This window comes from Schistocerca americana, chromosome 2 (assembly GCF_021461395.2).
Source record: "Schistocerca americana isolate TAMUIC-IGC-003095 chromosome 2, iqSchAmer2.1, whole genome shotgun sequence".
Classification (NCBI taxonomy): domain Eukaryota; kingdom Metazoa; phylum Arthropoda; class Insecta; order Orthoptera; family Acrididae; genus Schistocerca; species Schistocerca americana.
This window is the reverse complement of record NC_060120.1, coordinates 366,757,988-366,785,758: the sequence shown is the minus strand read 5'-3', so window position 1 is coordinate 366,785,758 and position 27,771 is coordinate 366,757,988. Positions and strand designations below refer to the sequence as shown.

Genomic DNA, 27,771 nt, shown 5'->3' with positions numbered 1-27,771 from the left:
ATGGCTGAAAGCAAGGGGAAACTACAGCCGTAATTTTTCCCGAGGGGTGCAGCTCTACTGTACGATTAAAATGTGACGGTATCCTCCCCGGTAAGATATTCCGAAAGTAAAATAGTGCCCCATTCAGATCTTCGGGAGGGGACTACTCAGGACGTTGTCTTCATCAGGATAAATGAAGAGACTTGCACAGAATAGAGTAGTACCGAACTTCATCAAACCAATCTTCAAACTGAAAACCAAAACAACAACGAAAATGGTTTCTTGAATGAAACTCTAGATATTTTCTTCCCTTGTACAAGTCCAATAATGCTAGTGCTCTGTTTTTAGATTATTGAGCTCAGCGGGATATTCGTCAGTAGTATATGCCGGGGAAATCACATATAAAGCATATCTAACGTCCGTCTGTTTCCTTTCGCAGAGTACATTAATGCAGCACTGTTTAAATGTTGAACAGAATGCATGAAAAGTTTGGACAAAACTATATTTTCAGACGTTATTCATTATTCATCTCTGAGACTCTTCATTGAAAGCTTTTCCTCGCGATAAAGAAATACTGTATACTGACCCTACGACCCCCCCCCCCCACCCGCCCCTCCATTAACCACAGACCTTGCCATTGGTGGGGAGGCTTGCGTGCCTCAGCGACACAGATAGCCGTACCGTAGGTGCAACCACAACGGAGGGGTATCTGTTGAGAGCCCAGACAAACGTATGGTAACTGAAGAGGGGCAGCAGCCTTTTCAGTAGTTGCAGGGGCAACAGTCTGGATGATTGACTGATCTGGCCTTGTAACATTAACCAAAACGGCCTTGCTGTGCTGGTACTGCGAACGGCTAAAGCAAGGGGAAACTACGGCCGCAATTTTTCCCGAGGGCATGCAGCTTTCCTGTGTGGATAAATGATGATGGCGTCCTCTTGGGTAAAATATTCCGGAGGTAAAATAGTCCCCCATTCGGGGACTACACAGGAGGACGTCGTTATCAGGAGAAAGAAAACTGGCGTTCTACGGATCGGAGCGTGGAATGTCAGATCCCTTAATCGGGCAGGTAGATTAGAAAATTTAAAAAGGGAAATCCATAGGTTAAAGTTGGATATAGTAGGAATTAGCGAAGTTGGGTGGCAGGAGGAACAAGACTTTTGGTCAGGTGAATACAGATTATAAATACAACATCAAATAGGGGTAATGCAGGAGTAGGTTTAATAATGAATAAAAAAATAGGAGTTCGGGTAAGCTACTACAAACAACATAGTGAACGCATTATTGTGGCCAAGATAGACACGAAGCCCACGCCTACAACAGTAGTATAAGCCTATATGCCAACTAGCTCTGCAGATGACGAAGAAATTGAAGAAATGTATGATGAGATAAAAGAAATTATTCAGATAGTGAAGGGAGACGAAAATTTAATAGTCATGGGTGACTGGAATTCGATAGTAGGAAAAGGAAGAGAAGGAAACATAGTAGGTGAATATGGATTGGGGGTAAGATACGAAAGAGGAAGCCGCCTGGTAGAATTTTGCACAGAGCACAACTTAATCATAGCTAACACTTGGTTTAAGAATCACGAAAGAAGGTTGTATACATGGAAGAAGCCTGGAGATACTAACAGGTTTCAGATAGATTATATAATGGTAAGACAGAGATATAGGAACCAGGTTTTAAATTGTAAGACATTTCCAGGGGCAGATGTGGACTCTGACCACAATCTATTGGTTATGAACTGTGGATTAAAACTGAAGAAACTGCAAAAAGGTGGGAATTTGAGGAGATGGGACCTGGATAAATTGAAAGGACCAGAGGTTGTAGAGAGTTTCAGGAAGAGCATAAAGGAACAATTGACAGGAATGGGGGAAAGAAATACAGTAAAAAAAGAATGGATAACTTTGAGGGATGAAGTGGTGAAGGCAGCAGAGGATCAAGTAGGTAAAAATACGAGGGCTAGTAGAAATCCTTGGGTGACACAAGAAATACTGAATTTAACTGATGAAAGGAGAAAATATAAAAATGCAGTAAATGAAGCAGGCAAAAAGGAATACAAACGTCTCAAAAATGAGGTCGACAGGAAGTGCAAAATGGCTAAGCAGGGATGGCTAGAGGACAAATGTAAGGATGTAGAGGCTTATCTCACTAGGGGTAAGATAGATACTGCCTACAGGAAAATTAAAGAGACCTTTGGAGAAAAGAGAACCACTTGTATGAATATCAAGCGCTTATATGGAAACCCAGTTCTAAGCAAAGAACGGAAAGCAGAAAGGTGGAAGGAGTATATAGAGGGACTATACAAGGGCAATGTTCTTGAGAACAATATTACGGAAATGGAAGTGGATGTAGATGAAGATGAAATGGGAGATATGATACTGCGTGAAGAATTTGATAGAGCACTGAAAGACCTAAGTCGAAACAAGGCCTCGGGAGTAGACAACATTCCATTAGAACTACTGACAGCCTTGGGAGAGCCATTCCTGACAAAACTCTACCATCTGGTGAGCAAAATGTATGAGACGGGCGAAATGCCCTCAGACTTCAAGAAGAATATAATAATTCCAATCCCAAAGAAAGCAGGGGTCGACAGAAGTGAAAATTACCGAACTACCAGTTTAATAAGTCACAGCTGCAAAATACTAACGCGAATTCTGTACAGATAAATGGATAAACTGGTAGAAGCCGACCTCGAGGAAGATCAGTTTGGATTCCGTAGAAATATGGGAACACGTGAGGCAATACTGACCCTACGACGTATCTTAGAAGCTAGATTAAGAAAAGGCAAACCTACGTTTCTAGCATTTGTAAACTTGGAGAAAGCTTTTGATAATGTTGACTGGAATTATCTCTTTCAAATTCTGAAGGTGGCAGGGGTAAAATACAGGGAGCGAAAGGCTATTTACAATTTGTACAGAAACCAGATGGCAGTTATAAGAGTCGAGGGACACGAAAGGGAAGCAGTGGTGGGGAAGGGAGTGAGACAGGGTTGTAGCTTCTCCCTGATGTTATTCAATCTGTATATTGTGCAAGCAGTAAAGGAAACAAAAGAAAAATTCGGAGTAGGTATTAAAATGCATGGAGAAGAAATAAAAACTTTGAGGTTCGCCGATGACATTGTAATTCTGTCAGAGACAACAAAGGACTTGGAAGAGCAGTTGAACGGAATGGACAGTGTCTTGAAAGGAGGATATAAGATGAACATCAACAAAGGAAAAACGAGGATAATGGAATGTAGTCGAATGAAGTCGGGCGATGCTGAGGGAATTAGATTAGGAAATGAGACACTTAAAGTAGTAAAGGAGGTTTGCTATTTGAGGAGCAAAATAACTGGTGATTGTCGACGTAGAGAGGAAATAAAATATAGACTGGCCATACCAAGGAAAGCGTTTCTGAAGAAGAGAAATTTGTTGACATCGAGTATAGATTTAAATGTCAGGAAGTCGTTTCTGAAAGTATTTGTATGGAGTGTAACCATGTATGGAAGTGAAACGCGGACAATAAATAGTTTGGACGAGAAGAGAACAGAAGCCTGTGAAATGAGGTGCTACAGAAGAATGCTGAAGATTAGATGGGTGGATCACGTAACTAATGAGGAAGTATTGAATAGGATTTGGGAGAAGAGGAGTTTGTGGTACAACTTGACAAGAAGAAGGGATCGGTTGATAGGACATGTTCTGAGGCATCAAGGGATCACCAATTTAGTATTGGAGGGCAGCGTGGAGGGTAAAAATCGTAGAGGGAGACCAAGAGATGAATACATTAAACAGATTCAGAAGGATGTAGGTTGCGATAGGTACTAGGAGATGAAGCTTGCACAGGATAGAGTAGCATGGAGAGCTGCATCAAACCAGTCCCTGGACTGAAGACCACAACAACATGAGGAAGTACCTGTGCTATAGCAGCCTCTTGGGTGTCGCAAGGAACCGTAAATTTATTGTTGCAGCTGCTGCACAAGCAAGCGTTGCCCTTTTTAACAGTTGTGGCGAGGTGTCGGAGGGTGTGGCCGCATTCGGCGTGGTGACCGGTGGCTGTTGGCTGTCAGGTGGTGCGCTATATAAGCGGGGCGAGTGTCCACGGCGAGCAGACAGCAGCGAGGACCCACACCAGCGCCAGCATGGCTTGCAAGGTGAGGCAACGGCAGCGGCAACGGCTCTCTCCGCAGATCTGGTTTGCGCCCCACGCGGCCGTACTCCGCAGTGCCCACTGTCGCGGCGATAATCACATTTCCTGGGTTTTGTCTAACACGGGTCCAGTAACGAATGGATTACAGAGTGGTCCCTTTTGTCTTAGCGTCTGGAGGTCACTGCACTGAGCTATACAGTTTCAACGGTCTATAGTCCTTGTTCTTTCTTTCAGAGAAGTATCTATTTTCCCGAATCAACTAACGAACCGAGACTTCCCAACTAGTTACCAGGGAAAAGTTATTTAAATGAAATTATCGTAGTTTGTACGTTTTGTTCGGGCTGACTCACATGGCAACATTCTACCCATCATATGGCGTGCATTGGTATATTCGCTGAAAGTAGAGCTAGAAAATAATCGAATCGCAAGCTGTATGTGCCGAATACTTAAGTTGCGGTGCAGTGCATTCATAGTGCATTTTGAAGAAATTTTCGAGAAGAATTATTTCATGGCCGGGGTTAGAGACTACTAGGGATTTCCAAGACCAGTGTCATCAGACTAGGTGCAGGCTGTATTTGGTGCACGCAAGTGTTTGAATCAATTTGTTTTTAGAACGATTGGAATTTTTAAGAGCTTAAATCGACGCAGGATATTTAACAGCAAAGTTAGGTTCGTGATGCGAAAATTAGGCGAAGAGATGTAATTGCTCAGTTCATGTAAGTGACGTCATGAACTAGAGACTAGACGGACTTTCATCAAATTATGTAACAACAAACATAGTTTCCGTCGTTTGTATATATAGCCTACAAGTATGAATATCGATTTACAAAGCGATATAATATGTATATATTTGAAGGCGTTAATATATAACCCGCAAAGCCTTCAAATACCGCACGGTGTTTTTCGGATTCTCTCGCTCGCTACCCGCAAACTACTAGTCTTACAGAGGAAATGAACAGGACCTTTTTATAATAAATTTAATGTAGTTACATTTGCACTGGGATAGAAGCAGTAGTTTCCGAGTTATTCAAGAAAAACGTACAAAAGGACCTTCAAAAGCATATTTCTTGAATAACTCGAGAACTATGGCCTCCAGCGAAAACGTATCACAGTAAAAAATTTAACTGCATTAAATTTCCTACATAAGGTCTTGTTCATTTTTCTGTGGGACTAATAGTTTGCACGTAGCGAGCGAGAGATTATGAAACTCTTGCACGTTGGATTTGAAGGCACTGTGAACTGCATAAAACCCGGCTGAATCACCCTTGTGTATATCAAAATGGTTCGGATTCCACGTAAAACTTTTCTCCTATTATTGTCTAAGTAAGCCAGTTCAAAGATCAGGGGGAGTACAATACATACAGACTGATCATCTCTAATATGGAAGTGGAAGCTAGTATATAGGGAGGAAGCTGAGTGTGTGTGTGCGTATCAACTTATTAGAGAACAGGTACGTTTAAGAATCCATGGTAAATTGGAGTCGCTTGACAATTGGTGCAGGCGGTTAGAATAGCTAGAGAAGAGTGGACCTGCCTATATTCTGTCTGCAACCAAGGGGATCGCTGACGTGGTGTTAAAAATATTAGTGCGACTTTTGTGCAGTTTTTCTGTATATGAGAGCACGGCAGTGCGCTCTTGAATGTTGACAATTTTCTTTCATGCTGCTGCCTTAGAAGTCCAATGTGTGATTCTTTGCGATGTCTTGTTGCCCAGCAGTTGATCGTCTTGGCCGCAGTGGTAGCAGTGGCGCGGGCAGGCTACCTGCGAGCCGCCCCCGCCATCGCCGCCCCCGCCGCCGTGGCCGCTGAGTACGACCCCAACCCCCAGTACAGCTACGGGTACAACGTGCAGGACGCCCTCACCGGCGACTCGAAGGCGCAGCAGGAAACCCGCAGCGGAGACGTCGTCCAGGGCAGCTACAGCGTCGCCGAACCCGACGGCTCCATCCGCACCGTCGACTACACGGCCGACCCCGTCAACGGCTTCAACGCCGTCGTGCACAGGGAGGGCGGCGCGCACCCCGCCCCCGTCGTGGCCGCCGCCCCCGCCTACGCCGCCGCCCCCGCGCTGGCCTACGGCAAGGCCTACCACGGCTAGTCTCGTCTTTTAACAATCCTGTTTTCTTTGTTTGTATTTATAGTTACTCTTTGATATATTTCTAAAATATATCTATACCCACCTTAACTGCCTCTTTTTATATGACACCCAGTGAAAGCTTCCTGCAAATCCATCCAGTAAACACTGTCTCTCTACATTAACTGTTACACATTTCAGACTGATTGCACTATTACATACTGTATTAATCGACTGATCATTAATTTGTTGTTATTCGGAAACAAAATTTTACAAGTGACTGCTGCAGCTACTCTCAACCTTACACCACAGTATCTATTAACAGTTTAATAAAACAAAAAAAAAAACGCTTTCGGTATAATTTGTAACCAATATTTGTGAAGGAATACCATTACAAAATCTCATACAAAATCAATTATTACATGTAGAAAATCTGAAGGAATGTACTCGAACTGACAATGTTACATAAACCTCTTTTTAAACGTGTCAACAAATGCAATCCTGTTGACATAACAACTCGAGACATGGATGAGTATAAGCTGAAGAAACAAAATTTATGACAAATATAAAATAATGCACCAAAGTGCAAGATATCTAAAGTAAATAGCAAACTAGAAAACGTGACAACTTTTAAAATTACATAAACGAAAACTGATTAAAAAGATCGGCAATAAGAGGAAGAAACGGTAGTGTGGAAAGACCAAATAGTCTACAATGCAAGCTATACAACAAAGGTGGTAGTCGAAATATAAAATTATCGCACTTCATTAGTGTAGTTACAGTAGTATGTTTATAGTTGTGAGGACGTTTGATGGAGAACCAAACAGACTACAGATAGTAGAAAAAGAGAACTGCACAAGAGAAATAATATGTACAATGCAGGCTGATGATAGAGGGCGGGCCTGTGTGGCCGTGCGGTTCTAGGCGGGTCAGTCTGGAACCGCGAGACCGCTACGCTCGCAGGTTCGAATCCTGCTTCGGGCATGGATGTGTGTGATGTCCTTAGGTTAGTTAGGTTTAATTAGTTCTAAGTTCTAGGTGACTGATGACCTCAGAAGTTGAGTCGCATAGTGCTCAGAGCCATTGGAACCATTTTTGATAGATGAAAAATGGGAATCAAAGAGGAAAATCACCGAAGCGTATGTAGAACATGAGAAGTAACAGAAATGCGAATGCAGACCTAATTTGGGCAACTCCGTATAGAGTGAATTAAGGCTTATTAGCAAATATTTCAATAGTTACCAAATATCCCACTCGTTCAAGAAAAAAGTATTAGAATAGTTTTAACCACTGTGATATCTGGATTCAATAAGTAGGCAACAATTAGAAATAAAAGAAACTCTTTTGCGACACAAATACTACATCCAGAAAAATACCTGTGAGGAAAGAATTTTTTGAAAAAAATAGGGGCAGTACGCACAAAAAGAAAGGAAACGCAAAACAGGAAGAAGATATAAGGCCATTGGAACAACACTCAACAAAGTAAGAAGAGAAACTGAAGGTGAACCATGATCCTCATTGGTTAGCACGAAACTGAAAAAAAAACCACACCTCAGGCAACGTCATATTCCAAAATATACTTGAAGTGGTTGCGTTGGGAATGGGCCATGGATGCAGTGTGATCATTTTTGGTAAAGGATTTTATGGTGTCACTGCACCGTTGGTTGGCGTCGGCAATGGATTCACGTTTGCTCTTGATATGCAGGAATAAATGTTTAAGATCGATGGGCCTTTGTCCACGATAATGTAGGAAACCAAAAATGTCGTACATTGTGACATTTTCTTTCAATGCAAAATTATTAAGTCTCGATAAGCTACTTCTGTTATCTGTGCAGTTAACATAAGTATTGATCTGTGAAGAACTCTTATTTATTTTGAGATTTTTTTTATCTAATATATATCAGTCTATACCAAAAAATGAAAGACTTTTTATGTGAACCACACACATTATGTTACGATTCATTTCTGAAACGTCCTATGTAACCCGAAATATACAACTTAATTTTTAATATACAAAGTGAGTTTCAGAAATTATTTTACGAACTTTGGGGGGGGGGGGGGGGGTGGGGGGCACATATACAAAAAAAGTTAATGGTTAATGTTACATTGCAACTTTCAATATTTAATTTGCTGTTATAGAGTTCAATCATTTTCGTGTACTAGTTTACCGCAGACCTACCGCAGAGATACAGTTCTGTCCCTAGTATCGACTACAGACAACTTAGTTATCTTTGGGATTAGCCTGCGAGGCATCCAGAAAGCCTTTCTTAGTTTCAGATGAACCGGCCAACCAGGTCACGGTCTGCTTGCGGAGAATTCTGGGTCATGAGTCTGAATAGGCACCCGTGCCTTTCGCCATATTGAAGGAAGACGTACTTTTTTCTGAATGCTGAAAGTTGGTGAACGCTGGACGTTGAAGTGGTGGCCATTGCTCGGTTGCGGTCAGGAAATGCGCACTTGCGATACGACGCTGTTAGTCATTCACGACATTTGTGTGATTTGTGTTTAACTCTTTCATGTTTCACCCCGCGGAACTGCTGTAACTAGAATCGCGTGTCACATATGGTTATTGGGTCTTTCTGAGGCGAGCATGTTTCACAGCTCCGTTCAGAATCTGTTTACTGTTAATTCATCCGAATGGTAATACAGTTGATTTAGTCACTGTTTCAATGACGCTTTGTAAATGCTTTGCGATTTTTATTGGATCATAGTTTGTTTGGTTTTCTTTCCTTCTTAACTCAGTGCGCCATGTGTTATTTGGGCACAAATGATACACGTGTGGCCGTACACTTTTCTCTTGGCAAAAAGGAAGGTTTCACAGTGCAACCAAAGGAAAATATCAGGAAACTGTAAATCTGTCTTTATATCAAACGAAAACAATTTTTTGTAATTTCTCGTCTAACTGTCTGTCCGTGCGTGTGTTAAGACCCCTTTTTCTCAGAAACGGGTAGACACATCAAGCTGAAATTTGTGTTACAGACCAAAGTGTACGGTCTCTTGGCGGTATAATAAACTTTAACTTCCACGTCATCACTGATGACGGCCATTTATGTCACATATTTTGACTCTCGCAATCTTATTCATCAAAACCTACGTATGAGGTACATCCCGTTGATCTAAAATGATAAAATTTGGTGAGAAGCAAGGTTGCATAGTACAAGTAACGTAAAAAGCCGAAAATTATTAATCTTTAACTACATGACACGAAAAAAAAATCCTTTGTAATTTGTTACCTGATGTCAACTCGAAATTATTGTATAACGGTATAATGATCAGTATTTCACCATTCTGAATGACTGGATCACAATGGTAAAAGACAAACATCAGGCAAGGAATGATTTTATTGCTGATAAGACGCGTTTCTCAATGTATCCATCATCACATATCCAGGAGCGATTAATGCACGTACATACCTGTATGGTGTTTCAAGTTGTATATGAGCAAATATTCGTAGACTAACGGATATATCATTTCAAGCTGTATATGACACAATGCCGTTGCAAGTTGTATGTGAAACAAATATTCGCAGACTAGCCAGCGAATGTTTGTTTCTCATGCAGCTTGAAACGCCATATCTACATGTAGTAATCGCTCCCGGATATCTGATCATGAATAAATCCCGAAACTCCTCATACGAGCAGTAAAGTCATTCCTTGCTGATGTTTGACTTTAACCATTGCGACCCTTTCTGCCTGAATGGGGAAATAATGATTATTACAAATATGGTCGCCTGTCTCCTGCATGATTTTATGTCACATTTATATTATTGAAGTTAAAATATTGTCGAAACTCTTGGAATCTCTGGGTCCAATGCTTGAGATTCTCGGTTGCCGGAATGGGTGAACTGTCTGTACACATAATGAAGTTTGTACGGAACCCTCAGTGCGCGAGTCCTACTCGTACCTGGGTAATTTTTTTTCTTAAATAAGTTTTATTCTTTCATTGCCTATTTCCCTTGAATCCAAATTCACACACGTTCGCAAGTATTTTTAAGCATTTTTTGAACAGTTTATAATAAAAAAATCCTTTTTTTGTGGTATTAATTAAAGAATATATACATAATTTACTCATAATAATCTCGTGAAAAATATACAAAATATGCCAAAGTTATTTCTACACACGCATGCACTCGTTGGATAGTGGACTACCAACCCCTCTCATACACGTTCAGATGGTTTAAAATGATATCTCTGGTTAGCATGACGCCTTGATGAAACGTCTTTGATTTAGGAACATTTTCTTCTTAACCAATGTCTTAAATTGGCTCAAAATGGATGATCCAGTCTCGAAATCCAACATTCTGGAGCTCCATTGCGTAGAAACCACACGCTTCCCCTTATTTGCACTGTTACGGCCTGTAGTAAATTTGGTAGAACGTTCTAAATAAAATCCAAGTAGACACTACCAATTTGAAGTGGTGATACAACATGAACATACCAGACAATCATCTATAATTTCAGCCCACACTTCTTAAACTTCATAATTACGAATAAATTTTATACTAGTGTTTTGGCTTTGCCCTTCGCTTGCAGATTTTAAGCAACCACTGACACAAATCCTCAAGTATTTTAACGGTGAATCACAAGTGTAAGAATTGTTCGATAATCAGAGGCATGTCTTTCTACTTTTACACCCACGTACATAATCCACAAGCCACCATATGGTGCATGGCGGATGGTACCTTGTGCCACTACTAGACATTTCATTTCCTGTTCCACTCGCAAATAGAGCGAGGGAAAGACGACTATCTATAAACCTTTAAAGTCAGTACCGCCGTTAGACTGCCTTTTATTTGCAGTGTTACATTTACACGATCAGGATTTCGGCTTTAAAGTGCCATTATCAAGTGTTTTAATGTTATACAGTGCCTAAGATCTATAAGCCTTCGTGCGAACCCTAATTTCTCTTATCTTGTCTTCACAGTCCCTGTGCGCAATGTACGTTGACCATAGTAGAATCGTTCGGCAATCAACTACAAATACCGGTTCTCTAAATATTCTCAGTAGTGTCTGGCGAAAAGAATATCGCCTTCCCTCCAGGGATTACCATTTACTAATAAAGAAATGACACAGGGAACCATTTTCCATAAAAACGAAACAGATAATCAGAGATATGGCTACCTCTTGCTTCTACACGTGTAAGGAAACGACATGAAGCTTTCTGTGATGTAACTGGATATCCCTGCTGGTAGCTGAACACATTCCTGAACCATGGCTAATTTGAAGCCTATAAAAGCCCTTATTGTCAACTGACGGGTTGCAGGTCGTCTCCTCAATAGCATCCCAGACATATTCCGTAGGATTCAGATCCGTTGATCTCTCTGACCAGTTCATGTGGTAGATACCTTCAGTTACGACGAACTCACCCATCAGAACAGCTCGACATACATGGACATCATTATCCATAAAGAGAAAGTATGACTAACTTTTACTGTAAACTGTCACATATGTGGTTACAGCATCCCGTACCTCTGAGTGTGCCAGCTACCTGCATTCACTGATCACCAACGGAGATGTGAAACTACGTACCGTCAACCAACATGATGTCTTAGCCGCATCAAGACTCTACCTCTTAGCAGTAGCTACAGCGAATTTTCTAACCAATTAATCTTTAGACCACTCCGTTTATTTTCTCTTCTTATAATGACTATAGACGAAGCCAGAGCGTCACACCAACAGATATTTTGCGATATCTATTGAGTTTATGTAATCCATATCATGACTACACGTTTGTTAAGTTATTTCTCCATGGTAGACGCAGTGAACAGTTCAGACTAGAAACATAAGAAAAGCTTCTCAAATTTTAATGTTTACAAAGACGGATTAAATGGCAATTGAATTTGGAAACGGACTTGCCAATGCAACTAAGAGCTAGTCTAACAGAAAAATAATCCTTAATATTTAAAATATTCATCATCATAGTTTTTCCTCTCCACTTGTCCGGGTGTGGTTTACGTGCGTTCTCCCCTTGTGTCTGTCGATGTACCATTCTTCTCTCAGGGCTGTATCCCGGCTGACTTATCTTTTTCCTACTTCATCCTTCACTTGGTTCAGCCCTCTTTTCCGTGGTCTTCCTACCGGACTTCTACCAAACACATCTGTGCGTAGCCATCGGTTTGCTATTTTCCCCCTCGTCCATTTGTTTGACACAGCCATGCCATCTCAAACGGCCCCTTGTCACTTGTTCTTTCAAGGACATGTGCAACCAGCTTCTACATTGTACAGTGTAATTGTTTTGCATGATTCTATTTATTAAATTCTATTAGTAGTGGGGCAGAAATCTCAGCTTAGAGATGGTATTAGTTTTAGCGAATATCCTGTTGTATTAATATTCATTTGACCTATTCTTTTAGTCTGTTGATAGTAGCAGTTTCTTCTCTCATGAGCATCGAGTTGAGAAACCAAGAGTAGTGCGGAATCTGTTGCTACTTCTCCCAATACCATTTCCCTTGAAGTTATGGTCCATGTTCACTGACCTCGTCCATTCCATTTTTATTTGGTTGGCAAGTGCGTAACGCTATTAGCTTGCAGTCGATTCAAGACTCTCGGGAAACGTTAAGCCCCTTCTGCTCACTTTGTGTTTCTGTCTTTTAGGCAGAAAATTCGATAAACATTTCTAAATAGGATACACAGACACTAAAAAAAATGCTACGATAACTAAACCTTGAAAAAGCATTGCTCGAAGGAGGAATTTCTAAGTAGTCAACAATTCATTCCGTATATACAACACTAAAGAGGTGGTGTTAGCGGTGAAACACCTACCTTGTGGAAGGGAAATATCACACCAAATACATGTTTGCTCATTCTCATTTCCGTTTTCCACGGTGTCTATTAATCGGTGAATCCTGTTTGCCTTGTGATGGCTCGTTCAAGAGCTTGTGCAGAGCAAATGTACTTTATTACTTTGATGTAGTGAGATTAAAAAAAAAAAACCTGCACAAGCTCTAACTGGAACTATATACAAGGTAAACTGACTTGGACAATATTTTTGAAGTCGTTCAACGGTGTCACATAAGTGTTTCAGTATGAGCGACCAGTGGTCTGACTTGTTATAGAGTAATTACAATTTGTTTCATTTTTTAGCCCCACTTATCTTTGTACGTGTGTTGCACTAAATATCGGCACAAGAGAGGCAATGCCTGCTGTATGCACTGCGTCTAGTTTGTTACGAAACTTGTTCTATTCTCCCACGGTTCTTGCTGTAGTAAAATTTCGCCCTCAAGCTTACATTCAGTGAAACGCAGACACAAATATAAAACGAAGTAAGGAATCTAATGAAATGCAGTTACTCAGTAACGAACCACCGGAGACCACAGGACTCTTACACCAAAATACTCAGAATAAATCTCTGGAAAAATTAGGAAATTTTGAATGTGTAGTTCAGATTCACTCTGTATAGTTCAGGACGTTGTGGTGATCGATGATCCGTATACAGTGTGGTGTTTCCTGCAGTAGAAAAGTAAGTGCTTTGATGTCTTCTGACGAAGGCTGAAACTCTTGGTAGGACCTTGTCCAGCTGATAGGTGGCACGAGGAGAACTTTAGGTATTCGTTACTTGTGCGAACTTAGGTACGCTGAGTAAGACATTACTTCTTGTTTGAATCACGCCGTATAAAAGGTGGTACGACATCTACTCTCGTTTTCTTTAGCGTTTCCTGTCTACTGGAATAGCCATGGTTTTCCGTAACATCAGTATATATGTTCGTACATTCTTTTGATAAGATATATATTAGAGATCACAATATGTCACAAGCTGTTTGTAGTTCAGTTGAAGTCTATAGACTGTCTCTTAAGCAATATACACTAAAAAAAAGAAAAAAGAAAACACTAAAAAAGAAAAGAAAGCGACTCACGACGCAATCCGAACTGGACGGAAATCCGTAGATGTGATGTACATGTACGAACAAACAAATGATTACAATTTTGAAAAAAATTGAATTGTTGGATGTCCTCCTTGGGGATATCGTACCTAATCTGTCCAATTGCGTCACATCGTCAAAATCCCGACATGGTTGGAGAGCCCTGCCGATAACACTCGAAACGTTCTCTGTTGGGGGAGAGATCCGGTGACCATGCTGGCGAAAGTACGAAGACAAGCAGTAGAAAGCCCTCGCTTGTGTGCGCGGGCGTTATCTTGCTGAAATGTGAGCACAGGATGGCTTGCCATGAAGGGCAACAAATCGGTATGTAGAAATGAAATGATCGTATGGCATTTATTGGCCGGGATATCCCCTTCGGGGTTCGGCCGCCGTATTGCAAGTCCTTTTAGTTGACGCCCCTTCGGCGACTTGCATGTCAATGATGATGAAATGATGATGAAGGAGACACAACACCCAGTCCCCTGCCGGGAATCGAACCCGGACCCCCTTGCGTGGTAGGCGGTAACGCTACCACTGCGCTACGGAGGCGGACTCGGTATGTAGAATATCGTCGACATACCGCTGTGCTTTAAGGATGCCGTAGAAGACAACCACAGAGGTCCTGGTATGAAAAGAAATGACACCCCAGAGCATCATTACTGGTTGTTGGGCCTTACGGCGGGCCACAGTCTGATTGGTGTGCCACCTCTGTTTGGTGGGGGTCTCTATACACGTATTCTCTAGTCATCGGAGCTCAGTTCGAAGTGTGTCTCATGACAGAAGTCAATTCTACTCGAGTCAACGAGATTCCAGGCCAAAGACGTGTCTGGAGGTTCCCTGGACTGTGATGGGAACCAACCTGATTGCAGCCCTTTATACTGCCTGGCAACCGGAAGTGATGGTTTGGGGTGCATTTCTTTTCATAGCAGGACCCCTCTGGTTTTCATCCGCTGCACTGCGACAGCACAGCAGTAGGTCGTATATTCTACACCCCGTTTTGTTACCCCTCATTGTAAACCATCCTCTGGTTACATTTCAGCACACGGAAAGAGTTTCTGCTGCTTGTCTTTGCGCTTCCCAATCCCTACTTTAGCCAGCGACGTCGGTGGTTATCTTCCTGTTAAGAACTTGTGGAGCAGTATGCTCAGGGCTCTGCAGCCGTCTAGGGAATTTGGCGATGTAAGATGCCACTGTATCCATCGACACTAAATCCTTCAGGAGGACATCCTACAACTCTGTCAATCAATGGCAAGCCGAATAAATGTTTGCATAGGGGCCAGAGGTGGACAAAGAAGTTATTGACCTGTTCAATTTGTGAAGCTCTTTTTCTTGAATGAATCATCCAATTTTTCTGAAACAAACTGCAAAACGATTTAGAAAAGATATCTGAATGGTGCGGAAAGTGGCAGTTGACCCTAAATAACGAAAAGTGTGAGGTCATCCACATGATTACTAAAAGGAACTCGTTAAACTTCGGTTACACGATAAATCAGTCTAATCTAAAAGCCGTAAATTCAACTACATACCTAGGTATTACAATTACGAACAATTTAAATTGGAAGGAACACGTAGAAAATGTTGTGGGAAAGGCTAACCACAGACTGCGTTTTATTGGCAGGACACTTAGAAAATGTAACAGACCTACTAAGGAGACTGCCTACACTACGCTTGTTTGTCCGCTTTTAGAATACTGCTGTGCAGTGTGGGATTCTTACCAGATACGACTGACGGAGTACATCGAAAAAGTTCAAGGAAAGGCAGCATGTTTTGTATTATCGCGAAATATGGGAGAGAGTTCACAGAAATGGAAACGAATTTGGGCTGGACATTATTAAAAGAAAGGCGTTTTTCGTTGCGACGGAATCTTCTCACAAAATTCCAATCACCAACTTTATCCTCCGAATGCGAAAATATTTTGTTGACACCGACCTACATAGGGGGGAAGGATTACCAAGATAAAATAAGGGAAATCAGAGCTCGTACTGAAAGATATAGGTGTTCATTCTTTCCGCGCGAGATTGGAATAATGAATAGTGAAGGTGGTTCGATGAAGCCTCTGCCAGGCACTTAAATGTGATTTGCAGAGTATCCATGTAGATGTAGATGTAGAAACTGTAAGCATTTGTTTGCTGTATATGTATATCACATCTATCGATTTCCATCCCATGCAGGGCGTTTCTTTTTTATGCTAGAGTGTAATTACGAGCCAAGCTGCGTTTCGAGAAGTAGAACGATCTTTTAGAGAAACTAAATCTCGATTTCGTCAGCTGTGTAGAGGACTGTTAGAGAGGGTTGTTAATGAGGAGAAGCGTAATGGTGAATGAGGAGCCTCGTTTGGGCTCAGGGGAGAGAGAGGTCCTGGGAGACGTTTAGTAGCTTTGGAGTGGTCCTGGTGAAAGGTGGTGTACCATGTGAACTTTAAAGAGTAGTGTAACTCGTAGTGAGAAGGGCGAATTAGGAAAAACTGGCGCGAATGTCATGAGTGCTGCAGAAACTCTCAAAAGGTACTGTGAGTCCAGCATCTCTGAAGGAGAGGACTTAACGAAGATTTGACTTATTCATAGTTTGAAAGTTGTTAAAAAAAATCTCGTTCTCTAAGCGTAATATAAGTCGAAGCTGCGGAATAACCAAACTAGCCATCTAAGCGAAATATGCGCTGAAGCTGCGGAATAGCCAATTTAATCTTTACATACATTCTCAGCAAAGTGATAGTACCACAGCTGTATGGAAGAGAGATTCTGCAGTGTTTGGAAGAAAGGAAGTTTGGGACTTGACGCCCCGTCGAAAAATTGGTCACCAAAGACGGAGCACAGGCTCAGAACGAGCAACGATAGGGAAGGACATAAGGTGAGTCCTTTACACATTAACTGTCCCGACCTCTACCTTCTGCGATTGAAGACGACCACGCGAAACCTAAATGTTGTTAGCCGGACGGGGATATGAATCGAAGTCCTGACGAATACGAAGAAAGGGAGAAAACTGTTGTGTAATGTCCCGTCGATGAGGAGGTCATCACAGCCAGAAATAGTTTCAAGGACGGAAAATTTACTACCGCAGGACTCATTGGTTGCTGGTTGAGGACTGGCAATAATCACTCGCCTATCAATTTCGATTTCTACGTGGCACGTTCGTGCTTGAGACAGCGACACATGTCGTAGACAAGTCACGAAGTAAAATATTAGTTATTCCTTTCACTAATCCCCATTAACCTGAAACCTCAACAAGATGCCTTTTACCCCAACAACGCTCAAATGAGACTCTAAACTTTGTAAAGAAGTCGAGCCTGTAACCATCCTGGGAGAAAGAATGCTGTGTAATGTGCAGGTAATTTGTGGCCATACGGGGTGCGAAACTTGCTAAACAGAGATGTCATATCTGACAGAAAGAATGGCGCCAGTGCCGCGGGGCATCGAGTTGAAATAAGTTTGAATGAGAGATATGGGTTCGCCATTCCATGCTACTTCAACTCTCTGTGAGAGATCATCAGCCGTCGAGGCTAGAGGGTGGTAGCACCCCAGTCCCTCGGAAACTCATGACCAGATGTTTTCAGTGGGTGACAGATGAGGAGAATGTGTTAGCTAGGGCAACCATAGAACACAGTCTGTATTGGGGTAGAGCAAGACAGCAGGGACAACATGCGGTCTTGCGTTGTCTTGTTGAACGATAGCGTCTCAGAGACCTCGAGGTTAGGCGCAGCCAGCAACCTTTACAGGTCAGAAATGTAACAGCGGCTGTCAAATTTACCGGCTTATCCAGTGGTACACCATATCATCACGCCCGGTGCTGGGCCTGTATGACGAAGACGAATACAGTCTCGCAACGTTTGTTCTTTTCGGAGCCTCCATACAAATGGAAACGTACATAGTGATGATGTACGCAGAACAGAGTCTCGTCTGAAAAGGCGACGCAGTGCCGCATCTGTGGTACCCACCGTAGTCCCTGGGAGCACCATTGTCGAAGCTCCCTCTCTGCTGCCACGCCAATGGAAGTCGCAACAACGGTCCCCACGTTGACCGTTCGTGGTGCTCCAGACGTCGACGCACTGTCCGCGTGGATATCTTCTTGCAAAAAAGCCCATTTCCTGACGCAAGGTACGTCACGTGGCTATACGATCCTGCATCGCCGAACGACCAATATCTTCCTGGGCGCTAGAAGTGTCAGGCTGTTGAGTCCTGCATAGCACTGAGTGTGGCCTTCCGGAATCCATCGACTCCATCCATGTTTGCTTGACAATTTCAGGATACCGACCAACGGGGAAAAAAAAAAAAAAAACAGAACACCTTGAACGATTAGAGAAAGGACGTTCATATTCACAGGACGCTTACAATGGTATGTTTGGCAGAAATGATTAGCATTTCAGTCATCTCGGTTCAGCACGTATGCTGTTGCCTAGTAGTAACAGGGTCCACCACGAGCCCTGATAACTTTCTCCATGCACCTGGTTCCAAAGTTCATCTATCGTGGTTGCCATAGGGTCACAGTGCTGCGACAGTCGTTTCACCATGTACCACACATTTTCGGTTGGCGACAATTCTAGCAACCTGGCGGGCCAGAGCAAAAGGGTGACATCCTGTCACACCAAGAAGGCACATGTTCGTGCAGCAACATGGGGTCGTGCATTGCCAAGCCGAAAAAGGGCGTCTGGGATTTTGTGCAGGAAGTGTGTGGCTACGGGTTGCTGGATGTCATTCACATACGCCACACTGATCACAGTGCCCTGGACACGCACCAACTGTGATTTGTGGCAGTACTCAATAGCACCCCACATCATAAGGCCATGAGCTGGTACTGCATGTCTTGTGCGAATACAGTCACTGTGATGCCGCTCCACCTGTCTGCGATAAACCAAAATGTGGCCATCATTTTCAAACAAACAGAACCTGGATTCGTCGGAAAACACTTTCTGATGCCATTCCTTTCCCAGTGACGTTTCCATACACCATTGTCATCTAGGATGTTTCCGCACATTCGTCAAAGGTAGACGGAGAAGTAGACGACGCGCATGCAACCCATGCCATAATAAAAGGCAACGGACTGTCACCCCTGATAGTGTACGATGTGTTACATTGTTGCGCCAGAGCAAAGGAGGACGCAGATCTGTCCTGCAATGCCTTTCGAATGAGGTGCTGATCTTCTCGAGGGATGGTTTCTGTGGTGCGACCTGACCCATCTCGTCGTGTTCTGCGGCCTTCCATGAACCATTCTGCACCCACCGGTTGTACTACCACACGAACAGCCATTTCCTGATGGAAGCATCACATTCTCCCATGGCAATAAGCAGCCCTCCTCAAAACTCACTGATTTGATGGTAGGGTCCGCGCATACGTCTACGAGGCACAGTGCACATCTGCTCAAGTCGCACTAATCCATTACCTTCGGTTTAAAGTGACGAGAGCTGCTGGCACATTTTACCAGTAGGTGGTGTTGCGCCGCGATATCGATGTTGACCTTCAACCCGTGGCCCGACATAGTTCAAATGCTTATCATTTCTGCAGTACATACTAATATACATATCCTGTGAATATGAACGTCCTATCTCTAATCGTCCAGGTGTTCTGCTTTTTTTCTGAACATGAGAGCGGTTTACACTGCAGCTCCGATGTGCCATCAGCCTGCAGCTGCCCATCTCTAACACTTGCTGGTAGGCACTTCCCGTTCTTTAACGGAGCCTTACACGGTCTTCTGAGATCTAACCGATATTCAGATCTGATCTCTGAATGAGAAACTGGCTGTGCAATCTTTCCTTGTATAGGTATTTGGCCGTTACAGGTACAAACGGAAGGGGCGAGTACAGGACAATGAAAAAAGCATGTAATCCTAATAAACATAGGTACAGAATCCAGTAGCTTCCCCAATGTGACTTACACACAGGTGCAGTCATGCCAGTGTTACAATACTGTTAATGTCTATGGCTTCATTTTGTGTGGTGTTCTTTACGGTGAAAAGATATGTACAGTACATGGTACACGCACGATGGTGCACCAGCACACATTCATGAGACTGTTCGGGAATACGTAGAGCGAATCTTCGACAACAAGTAAGTTGGTGGTGGCTCGGCACTACTATGGCGTTATAGGTCCCCAAACTTGACCCAGTTGAATGCTATACATTAAAATGGGAAATTTTGAGATTTCCAAACCGAGATTAATAACACGTTTGGTAAGGTTTCTTCAAACTGAAAACCGATGCGATGTGTATGGGAAAATATTATATCCGGTAACAGTTTTTTTCTATTGCAATTACTGACCGTTCTATGGTTGACATGTATTGTTTTACAGCACAGTCATTATACATATCCCATATGGAATCCCATACTCCCATAAAACTAGAAAATAGTTCATGCCAACACTTTTATGTGATCCTTTGCTAACTGGAGGCATTCTCCATTCCACTTGCATCTATTTGTCATTATTACGTAATTTCTAGGCACGGTCTGTAAATAAATAAATGTAGAAATGTTATTACGGGTTTCCATCTTATCCTAAAGAAAATATGGGCTCTTTCCCAGGTATCGGGTACGAGATGCCCGTTTAATACGTGTTCCACTATGGCAGCGAACAGGAAGTAGATTGTGATACACATACTTCGACGCAGAGTACATGACAAACACGCTGTTAGAACTGACAAAAATGTATAGAAATCACTAATATAGTTTTTAAATAGATTTTTGATTGTTATACAGTGTAAGTTTTCGTACGCACCGTATTTTTTCGTCCAAAAGATGAAAAACATAGCAACTGTGCCTATCGCTTTCCGCTCAGACTTAAACTCAAGGAAGCAATGGACCACTAAGTGCTGCTCTCTTGACACAATGAAGTAACATGAGCAAATAGGTACCATGCCACGATTATCATCTTCCCTCGACTCACCCCACTTAAAAGCTTTGGTGTAGTCCACCCCTCTTGACAGTGTCGAATTCCGGGAACGTGTTGTGGATGGTTGTCAATGCATTCGGAACAGAGTTGGGATTTTTGAACGTGTACGGGCAACGATGAACAGACGTGATGAAGACTGCGTTCACATGAACTGTGACCGTTTGGAACACTTGTTGTATTGTGCTTGTCCTTCAAAGTATGTCTGCCGTTTGACTCCTCCGGGACTCTGTTATAAAGTGTCCATGTATTCAGACGCAATACGTCATATTGAGGAAACCGTTGGATCCGGATTATTAGGAAATTAGAATTATTTGCATGCTCGGTTGTGCTCTACTCATCCCTTTTGCTTGTATTTGTAATAGTCACACACCCTGTATACGGAATGTAGTTGGTCTTACTCCTACGTTGTATTATGAGCGTTTGCGCTGGTATGCTAGGCGTTTACTGGCGCCAGATAATTCGATGTTAGTTGCATGCCGCCTTCGTGGTGTTGTAACTGTAATCGCCAGCAATGCATTCGTAGAGAAAACAGGTTCGCTGTTGACCAGAGTGGCAGTGAAAGATCTGTCTGTCGAGACAATGGACACTGGAGTTCTTGCCTACGTAACTCGCGCGCGGAGAAAATAATAGAAGGCAAACGAAATAATCTCCGATCTCATAGCAGCTGCCTGTTCTGGAAGGGAGTTTTTAACCATCTGACGTTTCTATGTACGGACATACGTCGACGACGCGTGTGGAGCAGTCAGTGAAAGCCTCGGCATTGACCCAGTTTGGGCCGCCGGCCGCAGACGCGTTGGCGCGGTGAAATGGAGAGTTGCTGAGGGATCCCCGCCGCTTTCTTCGGCGTCCTCCAGCTGCCAGCCTGTCGGCTGCTGTAAGCCGGCCGCGGTGACCTCACGGCGTGACGTGGCGGCCGGCGCGTTATGTCAGCACTACCTGGGTCACTGACACGGCGCAGCCGCGCTGCTGCGGACGCCGAGAGATCGCCGGCACAAGCGGCAAGTGACGCAGGGAACAACCTTGGATTCACTTCGTGCGCATGGAAATCTGCGCCGAGAAACGAAAGAGAGTGATGCTTGCTTGAACACAGCTCATATTTGAAACTTCCTGGCAGATTAAAACTGTGTGCCGGACCGAGACTCGAACTCGGGACCTTTGACTTTCGCGAGCAAGTGCTCTACCATCTGAGCTACCCAAGCACGACTCACGCCCCATCCTCACAGCTTTAATTCCGCCAGTACCTCGTCTCCTACCTTCCAAACTTTACAGAAGCTCTCCTGCGAACCTTGCAGAACTAGCACTGCAGAGTGAAAATCTCATTCTGGAAATGTGGCTAAGCCATGTCTCCGCAATATCCTTTCTTTCAGGAGTGCTAGTTCTGCAAGGTTCGCAGGGAGCTTCTACAAAGTATGGAAGGTAGGAAACGAGGTACTGGCAGAATTGAAGCTGTGAGGACGGGGCGTGAGTCGTGCTTGGGTAGCTCAGATGGTAGAGCACTTGCCCGTGAAAGGCAAAGGTCCCGAGTTCGAGTCTCGGTCCGGCACACAGTTTTAATCTGCCAGGAAGTTTCATATCAGCGCACACTCCGCTGCAGAGTGAAAATCTCATACTGCTCATATTTGTATGTTCCCTGACCTCCGTTTTAAGAAAAATGTGGAAAGTAGAATACACTTTAGTTAAGACATGAAGTCGCCCAGCAGGTATGCGACAACGTTGTAAAATTGAGAGCACTTCTTACATCAATGTTAAATGGCTCGCTTGATATAAACTGGTCACTTGGTGCTCAAACTGACGCATTTCGGGCGCGGAACATATTCAGAACGTCCGCTAAACGAATACAAAGCTATAAGCACAAGAATAAATTACAAAAGTGTTAAGTTATCGAAGGTATTACAAATATGTTTAAAAATAAAATAATCATACCAAATAGAACTGCCCCTCACACAGTATATCGTCATATGTATGGGTCTTCACCATCAGTTCTCAACTAATGAAGGGTCGCCATTATACAACCTAGCTAAAAAATATGCCACCAGATAACGTGACAGTATGGACATAGTGGTGATACTAGCGCCCACAGAAATAAATCAGCAACTTAGTAAGAAAATAATACTGGAAATCAGTACAGAAATAGGAACAAAGAACTATCTTTTCTTTCTTTCTTCTGCTTGTGCCGTTTTTCCCGCGTTTACGCAGGGTCGGCATGGTTAATCGGATGTGGCAATGTTAGTTGAAGGGGTGGCCGGATGTCCTTCCTGCCACCACCCCGTACCCCCCAGGAAGGAATCAGCGTACCCCAACTGTCTGCGACTAGTGTAATCTATGGAATAGTGCGAAAGTGTTCAGATGTCTGCGAGCCGTGTAACTGAGGCAGGACGCGAGGACCAGCCCGGTATTCACCTAGGGGGATGTGGAAAACCGCCTAAAAACCACATCCAGGCTGGCCGGCACACCGGCCCTCGTTGTTAATGCGCCGGGCGGATTCGATCCGGGGCCGGCGCGCCTGCCCGAGTCTAGGAAGCAGCGCGTTAGCGCGCTCGGCTAACCGGGTAGGTCAAATAGGAACAAAGAACTATATACAACACTAAATACAATAATTTAAAATTTATACCCAACAGTGCAGTAATGTTTCATGTGGTTCATTTTGGAGCCGGTAGCGAAAGGGAAGAGAGAATAACAAGGGAGGAAAGGGGGAAGGACAAGCATATTGGGGGAGTAACAAATCAATCGCAAAACAAAATTCATGCAAAGAACAAAAATACGTAAGGTAAAAAACTTTTCTATGTACTAGATGGCTCGCCGGGTCGTGCAGTGCTAAATAAGACAGTGGGTTTCTTGCGGGAGAGAAGTGCCCGGGCATTCAGGCTCATATTCCTTGGTTCCTTAAGTCGCTTAAGTTACACTCCGGATGGTTCTTTACTCTTGATGATTTTTGTAAGTTATTATTGTCATTATTATTATTATTATTATTATTATTATTATTATTATTATTATTGTTATTATTATTACTATTAGTGGCAGCAACTACAGTATTAATTTTATTAGTTCATAGTCAGTGTTATTTACTCACATTACCATTTCAGGCACTCAAATCATTTTAATAGCTCAGACCATGATAAATAAAACAAGTATGTTGGGCTGCCCTTCGGCATCGTAAATCTACCTGTTCCTAGCCTGATTTCAACCTCTATGACAACCTTCCACAGCCAATGAAACTATTAATTTTGACGTACAAATTTTGATCTTTGTCTTCTCCTACAGTTTCTGTAACTAGTGTTTGATCCAGAGCAAAAGGGAATTATACCTAAATGCCGAAGTAGATGCGCTATCAACGTCGCATTTTGTCTAATCAGTGTTTTCCGTAGACTGTGTTATTCTTATGTTCTTTCTAATTTCTTCATATCGTACTTTATATTTAAAATTAATTTGTAACAGATTTCTAGAGAACAAAATTTCAAATGATCCTAGTTTTCAGTTTTTCCATTGCTACTGACGATGATGATTATGTTTTACTTGTAGGGCGCACAACTGCGCACTCATCAGTGCCTGTCCACATTCCCAATCTATACACAGTCCAGTCTAGTCACTTTCATGGATGATGATAGAATGATGAGGACAGCACAAACATCCAGTCCCCTCCATTGCTACTGTCACTTCTATACAGCGTTTCAGAAACTTCTTAAATTCTGTACCAGTGAATTACTAAGTATAGACTACTTATCTTGTTGACGTAACCAGTTTCTGACATCATCTGTTTGGCTGTAATCTCTTCATTGCTTTGATCTTCCTGTCTCGTCTTATTGTCAGTTGACAGAATTGTTTCACTCTTTATTTGCGGCTTTTTGTTTAACAGATCATCTAATTTATTTTTATTGTCACTCGTGCCTTCGTTTTATTTTCTGTGCACTTATATTCGTCTCCTTAAATTTTCTTTCACTGCTTTCTTTCTTCCTTCGATACAAATTGTAAACGGAAATTACTTTACACTTTTTTTTAATACGCACTTGTCTTTCTTGTTTACCTGCTAGGCTAGTCGTGCGAAAAATTTTATTTTTGAAACGTGCAACTTTAAACGTGCCTCTTGTCCTCGCCGGAAATCTCTGCTGCCATAAACTGCAATACTTTTTAACGCAAGATGCTAGCACAAGGGAATTTTAGAGGTGGAATTTCTAGGCTAGACTCTTAGACATCCTGGCTTCGTGCTCTGGAAACAAATTATTCAGTTACACTCTGCGCGAGATTTACAATCCTTCTTCTCAACTAAGAAGTATTTCTACTTTCGCAATGCGGCTTTTGCTACTGCGGACTGAACATGTGTGAGCAGTGGATACTAGGCAGCTGGTTCCAGGTTGGGAATTAACATTTCGATCCCGCCGCCCTGATTGTCAACGATATTACTCGCCGCATCTTTTCGGCGAGGAGAAAGCTCACGTTTAACAAAGCAAGCTCTGTCCGCCACGCAAACGGCCTGAAGTAATACCTGTTGGAACGCGCTCGTTTGATTCCGGGTAACGCCGTGTAAATTCGCAGATGCCCTTTAGGCTAATGGCGTCCGCTGACCACTGCCCTTATTACCAGCACGTGCTCACCGAAGGCGCAGGGTGGGGCGCGCTTTGTCTGGAGAATGGAAGCGGCGGCGTTTCACATCCAGTTGGACGGGCCAAGCGATCGCCTATATAAGAGCAGGCCGGCGGCACCGCAGGCAGACACCACCGACAACCACTCAACAGCATGGCCTGCAAGGTGAGGCAACCATATCTTTTCTCCTGGCGAACTTTACGTGCGTGCTGCTCTACGAGTAGGCAGCGCGTGAGCGTAAAATTCTGGTGCGGCATATTTTGGAAGGGTCTCTTATAATTGGAGAGCTTTCTCTGTAGCGTGTGGATTTGTGAAAATACTTACGTACGCCATTTACGAGATCAAAGTATCAGGCAGAATTCAAGATTTGGGACAACGTACATGTATATTTGATACAGACTATTTTGTGATTAACTCCCAGTGATGCTTGTGTTAGTGGCACTAGTTGCCATTATAACAGTTTTGATTACTTTTGTAATGTTTATACGCGTCCCACACAATATATGTACGAAAGGGAGCAGAGAGAGATACAGGGTTTAAGTCTACGGATACAAGAACGTCAGTTAAGTTATCATGGTCTCACAATAAAAAAAAAAAGGAAAAGTAAAATACCCTTGGGCGCTGTGTTTCACTGAACGGAACTCTTACTGCATATAGCAATGATGTTATTTTTTTTATCGTGAAACTATTAGCAATGACTGTTGTGGTATGTTACACGCCACGAAGTACTGAAGTGTACATTGTGTGAAGAAACAATACGTTTGTTTCCAATAGCGGAGTGAGTTGATGCTGAGGTTAACACACTGTGCTCACATTTTGTAGGATCGGGGTTCAGATCGTCGTCCGGCTATCCTCATTCAGATTTTCCGTTAATTACCTATACTGGGAGTTGCGCGAACGATTCCTTTGAAAAATAAAACAGCCAAGTTGTTTTGATAACCATGTTTTAGACCATTTGTGCCCATCGATATCAAAGGACATCCTTGTCAGTGGAACGATAAAATCTTAAGCTTACTTTTGCATTCTTAGCAGTGTTCGAACGGACAGTTTTTTTGGAAACTAAAGGGTGAACCAAACCAGATACGCAAATTATAGGACGAACAAGACCACTTGCAATTCCATTAAGAACGAATAGACTTCAAGATTAAGCCTGAAACGCTCTTTCTTAACCATCAACTCTCATTCCTAGCGATTATCCCATCGCTCAGGGTCCGCTGTTTTATAAGTTTATTTTATTTTTTTTCACCCTTGTGGCCGAATGCTATCCCGGTTGCTATTGCCATCAGTCAGCCTAAGTGACGGAAGTCGCTTATGGCAATTTGTCTTTGAATCGTGAAAACTTTTTTGTGTGTTTTTGTATGACATTTTCTGATGCAGAGTTTGAGGACAGCCTACTATTTCCCTAAACGAGCTTGAAAAATCGACTGAAAACTACGTTTAATCTGGCATGTTTACCTGATCAACTATGATTAATCCTCCGAACCGACTCGGGCAAGATCTGTCAAACCTCTTTGCCTAGCTAGCTAGCGCGCTGCGCGTTAAGCTGTTCAGCAAAGCCTCAGCTATGAGTGCAGATCTTCGAATTCGAGGTCTTCTGCGGTAAGCAGCTTCTGGCTTGTCCTGTTGTATCGCGCTGTAATGCGGTTTCCAAACCTAGTGAAAGGTATCTTAACTGTGACCGAAACGTCGGACTTAGTTTACAACATGTGGCAACACTTAGGTGTCAGAAGTACACCAGAACAAGGAAAGGACAGAGTTCAATACGGTAAGCGGCGTGACAAGTTGCCAAACGTCTTGTCTCTCGTTCGCCAAAACGAGGTCTCCCATCGAACTATACATCTGTTTAATTGAAGTGCTTATATCTGTATGTAGTTTGCTGTGTTATACACTGCAACCATAATATCTATTCGGAAGTAGTTAAGAGTTAATACTCAGATGTCATGTCACATATACGGGACGTCAAAAAAAGTGTCGAATATTTTCAGTGTCGAATATTCGTCTAGAAAGACAAGTCCAGTAAACCTGAGTCCCTAAAGGCAAGTTATCTGAAATTTGAACACTTCTTGATGATTAGAGTTGTGTTTACTGAACTACTTTTCCCTTGCTTCAAAATATTCAACTGTTTTGAACACTCTGCCTATCATATATTGCCATTATTATAAATTTTCTTCAATTTAATTGCTGATGACGTTTGAGACAGCTTTCAGAGATGTCAAAACGTAAAGTCCTAATGGTGGTTTGGAGCAGTCGTTCCCGACGTCACCACTCCACGTTGCTCTATA

The 27,771-nt window shown here is 42.8% G+C and overlaps 2 protein-coding genes across 3 annotated transcripts in view; both read left to right on the top strand.

Annotated features, from left to right (window-relative positions):
• Positions 1 to 4,079: 4,079 nt before the first annotated feature.
• LOC124595997 (cuticle protein 21-like) lies at positions 4,080 to 6,289 on the top strand. Of its 2 annotated transcripts, none has more exons than XM_047134944.1 (2): positions 4,080 to 4,109; positions 5,822 to 6,289. In XM_047134944.1, exons 1-2 carry the CDS (start codon positions 4,098 to 4,100, stop codon positions 6,200 to 6,202), a joined length of 393 nt encoding a protein of 130 aa, XP_046990900.1. In that variant the 5' UTR covers positions 4,080 to 4,097; the 3' UTR covers positions 6,203 to 6,289. The 2 variants fall into 2 exon arrangements, with proteins under 2 accessions (XP_046990900.1, XP_046990899.1); XM_047134943.1 differs by having other exon boundaries at positions 4,082 to 4,109; positions 5,819 to 6,289.
• Positions 6,290 to 25,642: 19,353 nt separating this feature from the next.
• The window catches only part of LOC124594018 (cuticle protein 21-like), a 3,830-nt gene continuing 1,701 nt past the window's right edge, over positions 25,643 to 27,771 (top strand). Inside the window, exon 1 of the mRNA XM_047132370.1 lies at positions 25,643 to 25,654. Coding sequence (XP_046988326.1) covers positions 25,643 to 25,654 — 12 coding nt within the window. The remainder of the gene's footprint in view (positions 25,655 to 27,771) is intronic.